The following is a 20,441-nucleotide window of genomic DNA, read 5'->3' as shown; positions in this document are numbered from 1 at the left end:
GAAATAATTGACATTGACACTCAAATCATAGGAAATTGCAAATGCCCTAAATATTTTTTTCACTAACTTTGGACCTACATTAGCTAACAAAATTCTAGAACCCAAAGTCACACAGAGATTAATTTTCATAGAGAGGTTAAGGAAAATGAAATTATGGTAATTGTTTAAAAAATCAAGAAAAAAAGGTCAACTGATTGTTTTAACATTGATATGGCGACAGTTAAATAAATTTTTTGTTATGTGGCAAAACCATTTACAAACATTTGCAATCAGTCCTTTCTCGCAGGCACCTTCCCAAAAGAAATGAAAACTACAAAAGTGGTTCCAATTCATAAAAACTGAAATAAAAATATATTTGACAATTATAGACCTATCTCACTTCTGCAAGATTGTTATTTGTAATTAGGCTTGATAATTTTGTTAACAAATACAATTTGTTAAGTGAACATCAGTATGGTTTTCGATCAAACCGATCAACTACAACTGCAATCATGGCTCTTGTGGAAGACATGGCTACATCAATAGACAATAGTGAATATGCAGTGGGCACTTTTATCAATCTGAGCAAGGCCTTTGACACCATAGGCCATACAAGGCTTTTAAAAAAGACTGAAGGGTTTGGTGTCAGGGGACCTGCATATGCCTGGCTGGAAAGCTATCTTAGCAACAGATACCAATATGTACATATATACACAATGTCGACTCTGAAAAAAGACTAATCATACATGGGGTTCCACAAGGCTCTATATTGGGTCCCATACTGTTTATCATGTATATTAACAATGTTTGTGATGTTTTGGAAAATGGAAAAGACAAACTCACAGTCTTAAAAAAATGGTTTGATCTCAACAAACTGTCTATGAATCTGAGTAAAACAAAATACATTATTGTTGGAAATTGAAAAATCAGCAATCATACAACTTTGAGAATTAACTATACAGATATTGAACGCGAGTTTCTGCAAATACATTTTCAGGAGTTACCATTGATGGAAAACTTGAATGAAAATCACATAAGTATGTTAAAAACAAAATCAACAAAAACATTGCTGTAATTGGCAAAATACAAACTATACTTGACAAAAAATCTCTTCTGTTACTATATAACTCCCTCATTCTTCCTTACCTAATTTATGGCTTGGAAATATGGAGAAACAGCTACAAATCCAATACAAATTATCACTAAAGCAGATTTTTATGCATCAACAAACCCTATTTTTGTACAGCTAAATCTATTGAAAATCCATGCTCTTGTTGACCTTAACACATTAGTAATGGTGTACAATGCACATAATAATCTTCTCCCTCCTCACATCCAGGAGCGTTTTGAACACAGGAAAAGTCAAGAAGAACCGGCATTTTCAAAAAAGTAAAAGCTAGAACCAATAAAAAAAAAGTTGATGTATTTCTGTAAGAGGTGTTAATCTGTGGAACAACTTAGAAGATCAATTAAAACAGTCTGGAACAGTCAAGGCTTTTATAAAGATGTATACTGTAAATCTACTGTAATTCAAAAATAAATAAGCTCAGGATGAATAAAGTAAGCAACTTTAATAGATCCATAACGGATTAAATGATGACATGATTTAGTTTAAAAATAAAATAACATAAAACAAAATGTATATACTGTATACTTATATTGGAATATTGAAATGTATGTTCAAATAATGACTCTAAATACTGTACATGTGTATTTCTCTTCTGTTGGACACTTGAAATTGTTTATTATAAATATTTGTGCTTTTGTGGGTTGGGTCATAAGTATTAACTTTAGCCTAAACCCTTTTGCTCGTGCTGTACACGAAATAATGGAAATGTTTGTTTAATGTTTAATGGAATGAAATGACTGAATAAACTACTACTAAATCCTGAACACAGAAATTGGAAACAGTTTTTGAAGCCTGCACCACAATTCAATTAGAAATGGTTGAATGGCTTAGTACATGTTTTAAGGAATACACGTATGACCTATTTAATGTGTTTAGAAGAAAATGTCAGAATTTGCTTTACACGGTCTTTAAGGCTCGTCTTATTTTTGCCAGAAAACATCTTGGTGATCTCCAAGACTTTTGGGAAAACATTCTGTGGACTGATGAGACAAAAGTTTAATTTTTCAGAAAAAGTGTGATGTGTGATGGTCTGGGGTTGTTTTGCTGCTTCAGGACCTGGAAGACTTGCTGTGATTAATGGAAGCATGAATTCTGCTGTCTACCAAAAAATCCTGTAGGAGAATATCCGGCCATTTGTTCGTGAGCTCAAGCTGAAGCGAACTTGGGTTCTACAGCAGGACAATAATCCAAAACACACCAGCAAGTCCATCTCTGAATGGCTGAAGAAAAACAAAATGAAGACTTTGGAGTGGCCTAGTCAAAGATGATTGCAGTAGTTGCTGCTAAGGGTGACCCAAACAGTTTAGGTTTAGGGGGCAAACACTTTTTCACAGAAGGCCAGGTAGCTTTGGATTTTTTTCTTCTTCAATAATAAAACCCTTCATTTAAAATCTGCATTTTGTGTTTACTTGTTTAATCTTAAGTGTGGAAAACATGCAAAAAAGTAAAAGATCAGGAAGGGGGCAAACACTTTTTCACACCACTGTGTATATATAAAGAGGAATTACTAGCACCCCTACATTTTATCAAAAGTATGTCACAAACACAATATTCAAGAAATCATTAAAATAGAGTAGAACACATTTATAAAATACAACCAGTGGATATGGATACATTTTTTTAACCCTGAATTCAGGGCCTCATGTGGGGTTGCCTGGAATTAAAATGGAGTTCCCTAAAATGTCCAGTAATTGGAAAATAAATAAATAAATAAATTAGTTTTTTTTATCACACACAATAAATATTAAATAACTGTATCCTGTACCTTCTCAAATATGAATCTAGTTCCAATAAAATACAGTATAGAAACATCTGAGGTGTCGTACTTGGCACTTTGTGCACTACTCCTGACTACTCTTATTTGTAACACACTTTAATAAACATGATCAAAAACGAGTTCTAGAAAAAGAAAAGAAAAAGGCTCTGGGGTTGGCGGACATTTGTGATATCAAAATGGGGTCACAACCCAAAAATGGTTGGGAACATCTGAGTTATTGTGAAGAAAAAAGAAAGCTTATTTAATACTGCAAGAATACTAGTAAAGTTTAAGGGTGGAAAAAAGTGTACATTACTGTAAGTTTCAGGCCTCGATGATGATTCATTTTGAAGCTAGAGGCTAAAATGTGAGTCCCTTAAATTGGATTAAAAATTGATTTTGATTGAAAATGACAGGTTTTAGAACATGGCTTCAAGAGACTTTTTTGTGTCTTAATTGATTCTATAAGCTTGTAAATGTTGGGATGTCTAGTGCAAATGTGCACTACAGAGGGAATTTTGAAAAAGTTATTCCAAAAATAATATGAAATTTGAGGTTTTGGTACCCTCATCATACATGGCAGGTTTCGTCACTTGCAAAATTGTCTAACTTCTCCAACTGAGACAATCCGTTTTTTGGCGAATGGCGCTCTGCCATCATCTTCCAGATAAATGATCATCCACTTGTGCTGAGCATTTCTGAACACATTTGTGAAGTATGTGTTGAAAACTGTCAACTGTCACAATGCATAGTTAGAATTTAAAAAAATGCTTTCTATTACCACCAAGGGGCAGTAAGACTTGTCGCATGAATTGTCATGCCATTGCGTGGGGTTATTAGAAAATTTCCAGCTTAAAAATTGATGAAACTTTAGCACCCCCTGTAGGCCTGGCCATGTGGTAGAAAGTCACCATTTTGAACATGATTGGTCTCCAGCTTGTCAAGAATTTGAAATGGAAATTATAAACACTCTAGGAGGAGATCAAAATTTCAGACTTCCATTTGAATTTATGTTATAGGTCTAAATTACATTTTTGTTAGTCAGTCCACTGCATATACCGACTGAATGCCTTCCAGCTAGTTAAAGCCACTGAAAAGTTACAAACTCTAGGAGGCGCTAATGAGACTTGGAATTGCATCAAAAAACTACACGTTACATTTTTCACCAAACTATAACATCCTGCCAAATTTCATGAAATGGCTTCAAAAATCCAAGTTAAGTAAAAATAATAATAATGAGAAAAATCCTGACGGGAACAATAGGGCCTTTGCACCACTTTGGTGCTTGGGCCCTAAAAACTTACTTGAAGTCTTCCTTTGAATGTACATGTACCCCAGTTGAGAAAAACTCTTCTTTAACAGAATGAATACTGAACAAATACTATAAAAAATAATTCAACCAAGCATGTTTTATGTCAAGACTTTTAATTGTCTTCAAAGTGCAGAGTTAAGTAAATGATGATCATTTCTCATCTTTAAGTTCTACAAAATCAGCCCCAGCTACAGCTCTTATAGCCAAGCAGTACATGCCTGTCTAAATATGAGCGTATTCACTCCTATAGAATGGTGCTCTATTCTTTTAAAGTGCAATTACTTGTTGTACTAGTGCAAAATATACTAATCTCTTACAGCTCTGATGATGATAATGTTGGTAAAATGACAAATAAGGCAAATAATGCAGTAGAATGTTTCTGAGCATGTATGGGACCTGATGCTGGCAATTCCATTTAATGCAATCGAAAATATACTTTGGACTCTTTCCACTTATTCAGGCAGATCATCCCTCATCCACCAGTAATACATGGTTTCACCTTGGCATCAGATCCTGGCTGAGAGACGAGAAGTCAAAGCAGGAGCCACATATGATTCACACTCACACATGTAAACAGGAATATTCATGGGATCGCTCAGATCTGATCTGTGCCTGTGCAATGATCAAGCTGCTGTTTATTCACGGAGCTTTCCAGTGACAGCTGTGCTAACAGACTCACTCCTTAAGATGATTGACTGTCTCGAGACGAATGGAAAATCCTCTTAATAAAGATGTCAGCTTTAATTTCACACAGCCTTGTTTCTTCTGTCTGGAAAATCTGCAAATGACTACATCTTGTCTGAGTGTTTTAAGGGTGAAAGGGATTAACCAGGTCTGGCTACAAGATGACATCCTTCTTCTCTCATGCATCCCTCTCCAGCTCTTTGTCTTAAACTGCCCTCGGTACATTTTTAGGAACACTTTTACTGCTCTGCTTCCATTTTGAACTACCTGTGGGGCTTTTTGTCATTTTTATACCATTTGAGGTCTAGCTGTTATTCTTGCCAAAGCAGTAGACCCCATAAAGTCTGTATTTTTTGTCAGGAAAGCCCAGGTGTCTCACTCCTGGCTGGGGTCCTCCACATCGAGAGCGAGGGTTAACAATGGGGTATCTGATGCTGCTGTCCTCCAGCCATCCGGCTTCACAATGATCCAAAAGCTGAAACTTCCACGCTGCGTACAGCTGACCCACTTTGGCTACCACCGAGCCATCCTGGAAACAAGCCTTGATGGCCTCTGCATAGTTCATCTTTTTAATGCGTTTGAGGAAGTACACTTTTCCTGTGGGTAAATAGAGAAAAGTGAAGGAGACAGGTGTTTGCTCTCATGTGAAAATGTGAAGAAAAACAGAAACAATTGTTTTGGAGGACAACAGTAATAGGAAAGGAAGAACTTTTGTCAGATTGTCATTGCATGACTACCAAAAACAAAAATCAGATTTTAACTTATGCTTATGCTGCTATTTGAAAGAAATTGTGAAGATAATGTTTATAACATTTTTACTTTCAATGAAACCACTGCTGATTTAAAGCAGAATTAAGTAACTTGCACTTAACGCTCCCCCTAAAGGTCCCTTTTGGTTATGTCACTGTCGTAAACACTCTGCCCCCACCCCCACTGCGTGCCCCACCCCACAGCTACATGTGCACCTTTGCTCTCCCAAGACGGTAGTAACCGATCGCTGAAAAATCCTAACACAACAGTGACACTAAGGGTGCTTTCACACATATAGTCCCATGTGAACAGTATGAGGAAGAGAGACAAGTCAAATAAATGAATGACGTGAGAGTAATATGGAAGGGAGTGTGGAAATGTGTGTGATGTGTTGGTTTGTGTGCTAGCAAAGCGGCACTGAAAATGATTGGATGGATAGATAGATAGATAGATAGATAGATAGATAGATAGATAGAGATTGTGTGTGTGCTGCCTGATGGAGCGCTGGGTTGCGAGTGTGTGTCTGTATCCGCAATGCTGTGTGTTGCTGCTGAGTTGTCACTGCATGGAGTTCCTCCGCTATGATATAAGTTTGAGAAAAGTGAATTTGTAGACAACCGTGATCATAATCTAGCATTAGTTTGTATTGGGCTGTCGTAAAGCAGTACGTCTTGCCACCGGGTCAGAGGCAGGAAAGTTGCAAGTGCTGTTTTTTGGCTAGAGACGGCAGGGAGAGATGAAAGACCCCCCAATCACCCCATAAACACTTGTATTACCCTCACAGGGTCTACGAAAAGTATTTATTAAGGTGAAAAAGTTTCTTAGTTCTGTTTTAATTCCGCCCAACCATTTGACTTGTTTTTGTTGATGTGACTTGGGAGTAGAATTTTATGTAATTTTTTTACTTTAATTTGAAGGGATGCACGTAATGTTACAAGCACTATTATAGCCGTCTGCCAAACACAGTTTGTCCACTGTAATTAACACTCAGGGGATTTCACATTTTTTTTGTCGTACTATGCTTTTTATGGTTCTTTTGATTCCAAATAGTTTCCAGAGCTAAAAAGTATTAAATTTCCACTATCATTGTCAAAAATATCCTTGATTGAGATACAAAATAAAGAACCTCTCATTGCTAGCTTTCAAAAGAGCTACATGTTGCTGCTTGTGGTGTGTTCAGGGAAACTTGGCAAAACTGTGTAAACTACACCTTTGTATTTCCACTTTGGTTTTAAATCAGTAAAACATCAACACACCGTTTATTTGGTTTTTTTTTTTCAATTTGATTTTGAAACGTAATAACCAAAGAATGAACCCTACACAGATTTTAGAGAAACTTTCTTTACATTGAATAATTTAGCCATAGTTGTTCAACTAACTTACCTAACAGTAAATTGTTCAACTCATTGAGATTTGAGGCTTTCCCTCTGGTTTATCTGTAAGAAATGAAGCCCCAAATTATTTTAGAAGTTCCTATTTGGTTATTAGGCATTGTTTAATTGTGGATGTTTATTGAACCTGACAATAGCTTGTGCAGATCCTTTGAGAGAATGATGCAAACAGGAGAGACTTGGTAGATGAAAGGCTTTGATCTGCACCCAGAGGACAAACGGGCAGACCAAGCATGAATCAACATGGCATAATATAAACCAAATGGCCTCAGGCTTGTACGATGACGGCAGATATTTGTGGTATTTTTCCACACGGTTCAACACTCGTGATTTATCCTCTTTTCAAAGAGTTAAACTTCAGTGTTTTCTTCTCCGACAATCACAGGTGGATGCAACATTTTTGCATATAGTGAACAAGTCCTGTGGATAGACCACTTTTTGTGATTCTGTGAATGCACATGTGGAGTTGCCAGCTTTGAAATTGCTGCATTTCTCACCATTAAGCTTAGATGTGAAGCAGAAAGCGTCATAGCGCTCATCCTCTTTGTGCCTGTAGCCATAGTTACGAACACCAGCAGGAGTTTCCTTACGTCCGCACTCGTCTCTGGGTTGTGATATAGGATACTGGACAGAACCATCTTCCAACCACCCAGCATTACACCAGTCTAGTCCTTCCAGCCAGGCCTGAGGGAGAATGAAAAAATAAAGTGCAGGTTTAGTACAGTATATCTTCTCTGACATAACTAAGCTCAGTTGGATGCTTGTTTACATCGCCAGTTGTTAAGATAGCAACAGTAGCCATTTGGTAAGAATTCTACTGAGTTCATTCATTTTTCTGAAAATTATAATGTTAAAAACCTTGTGCAGCTGAGAATGTGAGGCCAGAATAGCATCCTGCTGTTTGCAGGCATCCTCAGCCTGGTGATAGTTGAGTTTATAGCGTCCTTCACGGGGGTAGTAGGGAAAAACCACTCCTGTGGGCCACAAATCCAACTTTAACTAGCTGACTCTTGAAAAAAAAATAGAAAACTATCCAAGCGTTAAATATGTCACAACTTTTACAAAGTGGTTCAAAGACTTGTTGACCTTCTAAGTCCATCCATCCATCCATCCATTTTCATACCCGCTTATTCCGTTTATCAGGGTCGCGGGGGTCTGCCGGTGCCAATCTCCGGCTCTCATAGGGCGCTGGGCGGGGGTACACCCTGGACAGGGCGCCAGTCCATCACAGGGCAACACAGACAGACAACCACTCATTCACTCCTACGGGCAATTTAGAGACTCCAGTCAACCTTACAGTCATGTTTTTGGATTGTGGGAGAAAGCCGGAGTACCCGGAGGAAACCCACGCAGCACGGGGAGAACATGCAAACTCCACACAGAAAGGACCCAAGTGTCCGCCATCGTGCGCCCACCTTCTAAGTCAAGATTGACAAATCCTGTATCGTCCTCCAGGTCATTGGTGACCTCACACTCATATCGTCCGTAGTCCTCCAACGTGACATTGTGGATGATCACTGAGGCATCACCTGGACCCGCCTGCCCCAAAGACATGCGGCCTCGGTACGACCCAAACTCACGCTGCTTCCTGAGAACATTTCATACACATTGTTGTCTCTTAAAAGAGTTGTGAAGTGTGAACTCCGGCCTCAACTTCAGAGCAAAATTAAATGTAAGATTTTAAAAATGCAAATTAAAAAAAAAAATTCTCAGAGAAACCCTTGATACATTATTGTTTACAAGAAACATATCATATAATTAAAGGATATCTAGTAGCGTATAGAAAAGTTAACAAAAGGTTAGTTAGCACTTGGCTATGGGTTACAGCGGAGGTTCCCAACCTTTTTCGGGTCGTGACCCCATTTTGATATCACAAATGTTCGGTGACCTTAGAGACATTTTCTTTTTCTAGAATACATTTTTGATCATGATATTAAAGTGCGTTACAAGTGCGCCACCTCAGATATTTTTATACTGCATTTTATTTGAACTAGATTTATATTTGAGAAAGTTTAAGTATATGATACAGTTATTTGATATTTATTTTGTGTGATGTGTATTTTAATTGGTTTTTACATAAGTATGCTCTTTTTCTTTTCTTTTTTTAAACCAATTACCACACGTTTCAAGCGACCCCGTTTTAATTCTAGGCGGCCTCACATGGGGTCCTTACCCCAAGTTTGAAAAAACCTGTGTTACAGTGTTTCTTAAAGTCCCCAGTTCCATATTTAGACATATGCATTTATTTTATGAAAAAGAAAAAAGAAACTAAAGAATATAACTTGAAATGTGCCAAACAATTCATGGGTTGCCAATAATGGCTAATTATATATCCTCAGTTTTGTTTCCTGCTAGCAAATGACTTTTAGATGTTGTGAAGTAAGCAGGTTAGATGTATGCGTGTATATACACAAATAACATGGCAGCACAGAAAACTATCTAAGAGACAAGTGAATTCTTCTAAAAAAAAATGTTCACCTATAATTCTCAGATGAGTTAGAAATAGACATTTCACTCGACGGAGCCCACCACCCCCATGGTTACATATTTGACTTGCTGACATCCCATATCCAGCTTGTTCTAACATGCCAAAGGCTGTTCACCTTGGAAACATGCTGCAGATATGGAAGAAATTCCCCTCCGTGTTGAAGTCTGAGTTGAAGTTATCTATTGATTATAAAACTTATATCCATGGCTCGGTGTGGAAGCTGGTGTATATTCTTTGATTTAAACTTTATATGTCACAGGAAGTTGCACCATAATTAGGAAATAGCTGCTCCAGGTAGATGGTGGATAAAGTTTAAGTTTCTACTTCAAACTGCTTTTAATGTGGTTTTATTTAATGACAAATTAAATGAAATGATCATTAGCTGGCCCCCATAGATAGTTTGTTTGTCAAGGGACCCCTGTAGTCGTGTGTCTTGGGTATGAGCATTAAAAGACCTTCCGAGTGCCACAAAGACATCTTCAAACTGCAGAGCATCCGTCACTTTGGTCCATTTGATCCTGATCCGAGCAGGATCTATGTTTTCCGGCTCGTGATGGAATCTGCAGGGCAGAGTGATGGAGCCACCACGATGTGTCACCACCTTACCAGGAGCTGTCTGCACAATCACTGCTCCACTTTCATCCTCTGATGGGAGAGAGAAGACAAGGACCATTAGTAGAAGGTGGTAACCATTTGCTTACTTCTCTTTCTGGTGGACCTTACTTAAACCTTTATATTGCATGTTAAGTGTACTAAAATGAACAATTAGAAGTGTTTATAATACTGTCAGAATCTTGAATGAATGAGATTTTCATACCGCTTTGAGTATTACAGAAAGATGTAAAAAGAAATGACATCCCTGTCAGTGAAAATATCATACTGACCATTTGCTTAATCCAATATGTCCTCTAAACACCATGCGTCTTTTCCCTTTCATTAATAGGGCCCTATAGTATCCACGCTAACGGAATCACGGAATCGACCTAAAAACGTAATCCACTGTTGAATGCGAAAATGGACAGAATCCGTATGAAACGCCGTCACCATGAAGCAAAGGACGTTTCTTTATGGGGAAAGGTTTCTCTCATTATGTGCACCGCTCGCCTTATCCCATCCTGGCCTATTCAAACACCGTCTAACCCAGGGGTTCTCAACGGGTTTCATCCTGGGACCCACATTTTGCCACGGTCAAAAATTTCCGACCCAACTGATCAGACCAAATTTAGTTTTTCAAAAACAGCTGTTGAAAACACACATATAGATATGTTCCTGTGAAACATGCATTTCACAGCATGCCTGTCAAAAAAAGAGCTTCTTTCAAAATAAAAGACAAGTCCAACATGAGAGACATTGAGTAGTTATTTATTTTTGACCACCTGACCCACCAGTTGAGAATCAATGGTCTAAAGCACCAGAAACATCGTCTAAACTGACAAAAAAAAAACTACGCAACTCATTACTCACTCTAAAATACAGAGCCACCAGGTAGCGCTGCAAACGGGGACAGAGGGGCGCGGCCTTCGTCATTTTCATCTGCTCAGAGCGTTTGATCAACATCTCATCAGAGCTACAGAAGATCTGTGGGAAAAGTTGTTTGTTGTTGTGGACGAGACCATCGATGTCAGGGATTGTAGAGTCTGAAACATCGTAGGCTAATGATAGCTTCTAATACTGTCATATATTGTGGCCCCTAGTGGTGAAATCCTAGTGGTCCATTCATTTTTGTTTTATTATTATGGTCTGCAATGATATCATCAGGATCATTTAAATTAGATGTAAACCATTGATCCCTGAGGGGAAATTGAGTGACATTAATGCTGCTCTCATACATCTTTATATGACATATACAGACCCTTTCCAAAAAATTAGAATATCATGGAAAAGTTGTTTAATTTCCATAATTTCATTTAAAAAGTTAAACTTTCATAGATTATAGATTCAGGGCCCACAATTTCAATTATTTCAAGTATTTATTTGTTTATTTTTACATAATTTGGGCTTCTAGCTCATAAAATCCACAAAAACAGGATTTCAAAAAATTAGACTAGTCTCAAGAAATCAACATTTACTTCTCAGTTTTTGCAGAAAAAAAGAGGAGAAGAAGGACTGGACTGTTGGCCATTGGTCCAAGGTCCTCTTTTCTAATGAAAGTAAAGTGTGATTGTACAATAAATGTCACAATATTTGCAATTCAGTTGTCCCGAAGATTCCTTCTACACCACCTTCTTTGTCATCACCATCCACACCACCAAATGCAACAAAGCTTTACCAACATGACCTGTTACTGCTGTATTATAACAGCCTGATTTTTGTATTGGTCCAGACACTGTTTGTGTTGCACTGAATAAATTTAAAGTAGCATAAACATGCGTGACATCTAAAAAGCAACTGAAAGAGGTTCTCTGCTATGCTTCGACCCCATTAAAGTACCTGCAATTATCCATTCCCACAGTAATTAGTCTTGTCACTACGCACAGCTCCATGCAAATTTGTTCATTGCTAGTTTTCCATTGACGCATCAAGATGTGCTTAATCTAAACTTTGCATTGGTGGTGCAGTGATGGTTAAAAGGTTGAAGGTTATGAGCTCCTTCAGCTGTATAGGATTTTCCATATTCTCTTAAAAAATTCCTGAGATTTTCCCCGGTACACCAGTTTATCTCCTATAGTTCAATAAAACAGGGTTACAGGGAGTTTCTAGAATAAATTTACAGTGGGAGTGAGTGTGTGGTTGGAGTTTTCTGTCTGTGTGATGGACTGACTGCTAGTTACTCAACCATCTTCTCTAAGTACGCTGGGAACAGCTCTAAAGTCCTTTCTGCAACCCCGGACTGCATAAGTAGGTACAGATGATGGATGGACAGTTTATTTAATGCTTTTAAATGTCTCGGGTTTGTTTTTTTTGTGTGTTTTCCTACTGCAAGTGATTCTAGTTCCTATTGGTGCATATACTGCAGTAAAATAATAGAAATACATGTAAATGTAAAAGTATTTATATATATATATATATATATATCACTGTGATTATACAATATGTTTGGATGATAGTTGTTCTTTGCTTGCTACCTAGGTAATAGTTTCTGTTGCTTTATGTCACTACTGTGTGTATAAATTCAAGGTAACTTTATTTAAGTAACACTGAAAGAATCTTCATCTAAAATCTGAAAAATAAAGGCATCTTGTAAGATTGTGTGACTGCATTGTTCTTACCAAGTACGTGCACCACTTTTCTCATTCCCTTCCCCACATCTGCAGGAAGGGAGGAAACTGAGAGGGCCGACACCAAGATGAACACCTCGAAGAACATTTTTCCAGTGATCCGAGCAGCTCAGACACCTGCCTGAACGGTGAGATCCGAAACAACAGATGCATAACGTGTTAACCAATCATGGAGAATTTTTTACATTTAGAAGGAGAACTTCAGAGATGGCAGTGAGGGAAGATGACAGGTGTGCAGCAGCTTTCTTTTTTGAGCTCCCAGCGATAAATTCACTTCAAACTTTCTTATAGCCAAACCAACCGTATCAAGTTCAGATGAACTACGACCGGGCCCGTGGAACATTTCCGCGCCAAATAGCACATACTACTTTACTGAGAATTCAATCAAATGGCTCAGTTTCACATAGTAAAACAAATGAAATTATGCGAGGCATAATCGTAATATACGTTGAATTACCTTTCAAACAATATATCACACGAAATGTTCCCATTAATTTGGAAAATACCGGAAATGGGCCCCATTTGGAAAAAAAAAAAAAAAAAGGACTCCAAGTATCTCATCATATTCATTCATAGAGCATTCATATGAATACTTTATGAATGAATATGATGAAACACTCGGAGCCCTTTTTTTTTAAATGAGGCCCGAGGCCCCACCCCCTTTTTCATTAATTTCCGGTAAAGTTGTTTTCTAATTTTTTTGTGAGTCAAATATTGCGCCAGTTGGTGGTACGGAATCATTGACACTAGGAATGTGCAATATTTTATTGTTTATGATTTATCGTCAAAAATGTTCTCACCGGTAAGAATTTGTCATCCCACAATATAAACAATAAATTCCCATGTCGGAAATTAGCGAGGGCCACGGGCCATTTGTCCCTCAATTTAGCCAAGAATGCCCATAGAATCCTTGTTCCACGGGACAAAACTGCCTCTGTATGTTGTCAACTTATTATTCTCTGGAGCGGAACGTTGTTTACGGGAGCTCCGCAGCAAAGCCTTCCAGGCCGCGGTGTGCACCACGCCTCCTGCCCCCAGCTCTCACACCCACAGACGGGACGGCGGTGCTCGTCATGGCTACCTGAAGCTGCTGAGCTGCGATACATCATGGACCGCTACTTGGTTAAAACCAGAAAACCATCCAACGAAGTGAACCAATCCAAGTTCCTCCATCAGATCCACCCAAAGTTCCACAAACACGGGGACAGAGATGAACCCGTAGCAACGATAATGAACTGGAAACTCAACTAAAGCTAATTATGCTAAGCTAACACACCGACACACAGACTGGGCTAAGAGCTAACGCTAACCACTCCACATAAGGAATAGGCCAAATAAAAAGAACAAGTCTTACTGTCATAAAACTACAGAGAGCCATTGATTTGTTTATGGTCAGATTTAACACCTGTATGGAAGAATAAAACTAAACATGTCACACGTTGTGTGAAATAAATATTAGCATAATATTAATGTCACTATTTATTCGTCCAAACTTGTGAAACGCAATATTTTTTAATTATATTTCACGTGTTCACAGACAAAGCTGGTCCCATTAGACTAATGTAACTATTGAGCTTATTACACTAAAATATACTGAATGATTAAATCATCAGGTTTAATTTTAGGAAATCAGTTATTTATCAACCATACCTTTATGTAACTCATAAGATAAATGAAACAAGATTCAGCAGCAGTAAAAACACTGATGGAGTTATTTTTGCTTTTCACGTGATTTTTTTTTTTTTTAGAAAATAATTTCATTTTAGTGTGGAAATAAACTAATTTCGTACAATAACACTAATAGAGTGATCCGCATGCACTGATTTTTAATGTGTTGATGTATTCAAATGTATTTGTGTTTGTAAGAAAACTGTTTACACTTTAAGTTGGGAATTGTTTTGTTCATTTATAGTTTTTTATTTATCGTGATGTTTATCGTTATCGTGATAAATACCAGAAATTATCGGGACTACTTTTTTAGTTCATCTCTAATTGACACATACCAAAAAATGAATGGGGCCCATTACTCCATATGTGCCACGGGGGGCGTAAATGACTACTCCTCCGTTAATGCTTGTTGAATCAGACTGTAATTAGACATGGATATTCTATGAGTGAAAGTTAAGAGCCTCTCGGAGACCTATTGCTGACCTATTTACTCAGTGGAACCGAATCAATTGATTGAATTCTCGGGAACGTGGTACGTGCTATTCGGCGAGGAAATATCACAGTGTTCATTTCCAAAGAAATTCATATGGTGATAAAAAAAAATATTTTCGTCATGTGATCATTTTTACCCAATCGAAAAATGCTATTTTCTGTTCCATTCTCCTGCAGCTGTTCATGTGTTAAGGATATGCCTTTACCAGGGAAGCCTCAAATGCCCCAGAAATGGAGTGCGCAAAGACAAAGTTTTGAGTTGGTGGTACCAAATCATTGGCACAGACCAATAAATTAATGGGGCCCATTACTCCGTATGTGCCACGGAGGTGCCAGGGGGCCTCATTTTTCAAATGATTACTCCTCTATTAATGCTCGTTGAATCAGGCTGTAATTTGACATGGATATTCTATGAGCAGATGTCAAGAGCCTCATGGAGACCTATTTATACTCGGTGGAACCGAGTCATTTGACTGAATTCTCGGGAACGTGGTACGTGCTATTTTCTGTTCCACTCTCCTGCAGCTGTTCATGTGTTAAGGAGACGATGCCTTCACCTAGGAAGCCTCAAATGCCCCAGAAATGGGCGGAGCAAAGACCAAGTTTCCAGTTTATTTATTTTTTTTCTTTCTGATATTTTTTAATTGTCAAATTCCTAATTTTTCAGTAATTTTGGTTAATAATACTTTCATTTTGTTTGGCATGGCATAGTTGAAAATAAAAGAACACAACTCTAATGTCTCATGTATTTGATATATTTTGACGATAAATACTTTTTATTGGGTATATTATATTGGGTAAAAATCACCCGGCTTTAATGATGTGTTGCTAATTTTAGCGATAGTGTTCTAGGGGTTAATGGAATACATGTGTTTAGAGTAAAAGCTGTAAATTATGGTTGATGAAATACAAAACTTTTATCAGAGCATTCTTAGATAATTCCTTATACTGTACACAGATTTAAAGGAAACCAGCTTGTCATACACGGTATCAAAAGAGTTATCAGTAAAGTTTTTGCGATGAAACACAGTTCCTTCCAGAGGCGGAGTTTGAAAATATTTTATATACTATATATATATATATATATATATATATAGGGAGAGAGAGAGAGAGAGAGAGAGAGAGAGAGAGAGAGAGAGAGAGAGAGAGAGAGAGAGAGAGAGAGAGAGAGAGAGAGAGAGAGAGAGAGAGAGAGAGAGAGAGAGAGAGAGAGAGAGAGAGAGAGAGAGAGAGAGAGAGAGAGAGAGAGAGAGAGAGAGAGAGAGAGAGAGAGAGAGAGAGAATTGCGCAACAGAAAAAGAACCAACCTAAAGTATCAAAAGTTTGGGAGCATTTCACTGAAAACTTATACAACACACCTGAGGTAGAACTAACATCTCTGACATGTAACTAAAAGTAATATGTTAGAATCAAATTACATTATTATTATTATTATTATTATTATTATTATTATTATTTTGATAAATTATATTGACAATTGTATTTTTTTATTATTATTATCAATTTGGTAAATCCCCGCAAACTCTGCATATGGTTCCTTCTTTGTAAAAATGTTTAGTTTGTGATGTAATAGAAACTCACTGTACCTCAGCTGCAGATGTGTGTGCACCACAGTAAATATCAAGAACTGATGAGAGAATGAGGCTCAGTTTTATTTTTATTTTTTTAATGTAAATCTAAACAACATGACAAGATCAAAGTGGAGCATACCAATGTGTAGCCACTTATGTGCTGCTATATGTCTGCCTTGTTCCTGTCACTGGCGTGTAACTATAATTCCTGAGGACTTGAGATGCTGTAGTACATACAGTGACAGTCTAAGCATGAATTCAGGCCAGAGTACTAATGCAGCTACTTCATATGCACACGGTACAGCCCTGCTGCAGCATCTCTCTCAAGGTTAGTCCACCGATCATCCACGCAGTTCTAATGCGTTACAGAGCTGCAAAGCAGAAGCCACATGCATCGAGCGCGGAGGTCATGTGAACTTACCTCAGGCTTTCAAAACAGGATTAACGAGTGGTTGAAGCTGATGTGAAGTGTCTGTGTGACTCCTTGGCCCTGGTTGAACGTTGTTCTGCAGTACGACTCAGGTCTCTCCCCCTCTCCCTCCCTGTATTTAATCTCTTCTCTGTTCTCTCACACTGCAGGGGAACCACTGATGTTTGCAGAGCCTGCAATCCTCGAATGACGCAGGTCTTGATAAACTGCACACCTTGGCCCTCATTTATCAACGTTGCGTGAAAACGGGTGCAAATCTGAGTGCACATTTGATCGTACGACAGGACCAACGTGTGATTCATGAAACATTCGTATTTGACCAATCCCAGCGTACAAATGATCAGGCGTTGATAAATGTGGCAGCTGAATTTGATTGTCACCCACTAATGTCAAACAAACGCTGGCAAGAAAAGAAATGAAATCCTCACGACTGAGGTGGAGCAAAACAAAGATGTGATTTTTAACAGTGTGAAAACTGGGTTTAATGGTATAGTTTTGCAGCATTCCTAAGTTTGCAGCGTTTTGCTGTTTGCTGCGTGTTCGTCCCTGTTGACTACCGTATAAAGGCACTCATAGAAATGCTCCGTGAAGGATCAGTTACAAAGCAGGTGAAGTCTGCCCCCCTGTGTGCGCTGCGTACAACTTCACAGCAGAGATCCTGGAGAGACACACGGACGTATACTGTTTATATCAGCATCAGTTGTCTGCACGCTTTAGGCAATAAATAACACCTTAAATTAGATTAATGAAACCCTTGAAAAAAACCTATACTTAATCATATTACTGATTAAATACTGGAAGTTTAAGGTATACTTTCCATTTCAAAAGCATTAATGATACACAGCAGCATTCCCCCAGTCCAAAACAGTGCTGCACTCCTGTGTATGTGTGCACACACACACCATTGATGCGTTTACTAGCGGGGTAATACGGTTCCTTGCATGGAAGGAAAACCAGAAAACTAGTATCAGTCATAAAGTGGACTTTTTGGTAATTCAGTTTAATTTGTTTTAATAATGTGTTTTGATCTGTACTGGATGTTTATTTTTAGTCTCAGTCAGATTTTGCTGTGCTGAACCCAAGGTCGGATTAACCATATGGGCAACTGGGCAATTGCCCAGAGGGCCCGTGGCAGTGTGGGCATAAGGAAAATATCTGGTTTTCCCTTGCTTATAATGTAAACTGTCCGCCGCCCGGAGCAGTTGTGCTGCACAGAAACCCTGCACCTGCCTGTGGCTGTGAGCTGAGACGGGTGGCGCAAATCAACCTCAGGTTGGTTCCAAAACGGTGTGCCACGGCACACGGGATTTTGGGACAACAATCATACATTATTATTTAGTGCCCTATAAATGAAACTTTTTTTTATGGGGAAATGTTTCCGGGGACCGTTTATTAGGTGCACCGCCTGCTCCCCTCCCGTCCTGGCTGCTTCAAACTGCTCCTAAACCACCCAAAACCCTGTGTCTAAACTGCCAAAAAAAAACTACGCAAATCATCACTGACTCCTAAAAACAGAGCCACCACTTTACTGTGTCTGTATAGTTCCGCCCGTTTTTCGTGCAGCGCTGCTCCATGAGAACATGAGCAGTTTCACTGAGTCAGAGTGTGTGAACAACATCTCATCTGTGCTACACAACATCTGTGGATAAAGATGTTGCTGTGGACGAGACCATCCATTTGTTGTTGTTTAATTATTACGGTCTGGAATGATGACATCAGGATCATTTAAATTAGGTGACTTTAAATTAAGTTGATCAAAACTTAATCAATAAACCTAAACCTAATCCCTGAGGAGAATTTGCAATTGGGTGACATTAATGCTGTTCTGATGCATCTTTATATGACATATAAATAATGAAAAAGGACCAGTCAGAATAACCCATGTCACTACAACTTATATCTACCTTTTAATTGTATCTTACTTTGTTTTTGACACACATTTTTGTTTAATTAGCGTTTTTTTATTTATTAGTATTTATTAAGTTTTCTCACAGGGGTTAAAAACTAATATCTAAAGTGTTCATCTGGCCCTGGTTGATCCACAAATCCACACATTCGCGTACACAAGGTCAGACCTGACGTGAGATCTGATCATAGCGTACGATCAAGTGAAAAATGATAAATACCTAACTTTGTGTGAACATGGTCGACTGCACGTCGTACACTCAGATCTGAATGTACAAATGGTTCATGAATCATGGCCCTTGTGTGTACATTTTAATGTAAATGCACAGTTACAATTCTACACTGTCACATTAGACGCTTGCTCTTGTAAAGTGATGTACAAATGATCTTCGCAGTGCAGATGCAACAGGGGGATCTGTGGACTCCACCCAGAGCCTTAACACTATCAAGATGTAAGATTAACTGTTAAAGAAGGAAAGGATCTCTGAAAGCATGGTGCAACCAGGAGCAAAATCACACTAAAGCACTGAAGAGTTACCAAGGAAGGGAGAATCCAGTGGTTTAGCCTTTTTTCTCATCTACTGTGCTAATATTTACTTATTAGGGGGCAACTGTTATTGATAGGCAGTGTTTGGAATAACGGCGTTTAAAATAACGGCGTTTAAAATAACGGCGTTAGGTAACGGCGTTTGTTTTTCAGTGAAGGGGTAATCTAACTAATTACTTTTTATGCCGTTACAACGCCGTTATCGTTACTGAACGTTAAATGCGGTGCGTTACATGTATTGATTGAATGAACTGTTATCAGAAAGCATCCCTGGCTTCATACGCAGCTGTAGTGAGGAGGTGGGTTAAAAACAAGGTAAGCGATTATGATTGCTCAGGCGGCGTCATGTTTCATGGTAGTGTTGTGGTAGTCGAGACCGGTCTTGGTCTCGAGACCAAATTTTAAAGGTCTCGGTCTTGTCTCGGACTCTGAAGCATTTTGACTGGGTTTTGTCTCAGACTCGGGCTGCCCGGACTCGGGATTTTCTCTCAAGACCGTTCGAGACCTGCACTAACTCCTGCTATTTTTAAACTTTTTTATAATGTGATAATAACATGAAGAACGGGATAAAACAATCTTTTATTCATTCTTTAATCCACCCCATATAATGACCACAACCTTCCTTGCTGTGACTGAGTGACGTGTGTGACACACTCGTGTGTGGGGCTACGGTGTCAGTTTGGACCGTGGAGCAGAAGGAGATATCAGAACCAACTTTAGAATCAGAATCAACTTTATTGACCAAGTCATGTATTGAATACACACGAGGAATTTGTCTTGGTGAACTGTGCTCTCTCTGATAGTGTAAACATTAAATAATAACAATCAACTAGAATAAAGAAAAATAAATAAAAAAAAAGTATAACATAAATATAAAGAGTAGTTAGACTAATATGTGCAAATTAAATAAAATAACAAGATAATAATAATAATAATAATAATAATAATAATAATAATAATAATAAAATGAAATAAAAATACAATAATAATATTAAGATAATAATAGATTATAATAATAATAGATATATGAACTAATCACCGGTAAAAATCCCAGTAAAACTCCAGAAAACAATCACCAGTAATAAATATTATCTCCCTGGTAAAGACAGTAGCTCTAACAA

General features: G+C 38.1%; 1 protein-coding gene across 1 annotated transcript; it reads right to left on the bottom strand.

Annotated features, from left to right (window-relative positions):
• Window positions 1-4,436: 4,436 nt before the first annotated feature.
• Window positions 4,437-16,997, bottom strand: hapln4 (hyaluronan and proteoglycan link protein 4). The gene is made up of 7 exons (XM_028444512.1): window positions 16,860-16,997; window positions 12,699-12,828; window positions 9,945-10,134; window positions 8,417-8,589; window positions 7,860-7,975; window positions 7,499-7,685; window positions 4,437-5,457 (listed from the first exon to the last, which is right to left on the bottom strand). Exons 2-7 carry the CDS (start codon window positions 12,793-12,795, stop codon window positions 5,165-5,167), a joined length of 1,056 nt encoding a protein of 351 aa, XP_028300313.1. The 5' UTR covers window positions 12,796-12,828; window positions 16,860-16,997; the 3' UTR covers window positions 4,437-5,164.
• Between the last annotated feature and the right edge of the window lie 3,444 nt (window positions 16,998-20,441).

This window comes from Gouania willdenowi, chromosome 4, assembly GCF_900634775.1.
Source record: "Gouania willdenowi chromosome 4, fGouWil2.1, whole genome shotgun sequence".
In the NCBI taxonomy this organism is placed as follows: Eukaryota; Metazoa; Chordata; class Actinopteri; order Blenniiformes; family Gobiesocidae; genus Gouania; species Gouania willdenowi.
Note: the sequence above shows the minus strand (reverse complement) of the source record. Positions and strands in the feature narration are given on the sequence as shown.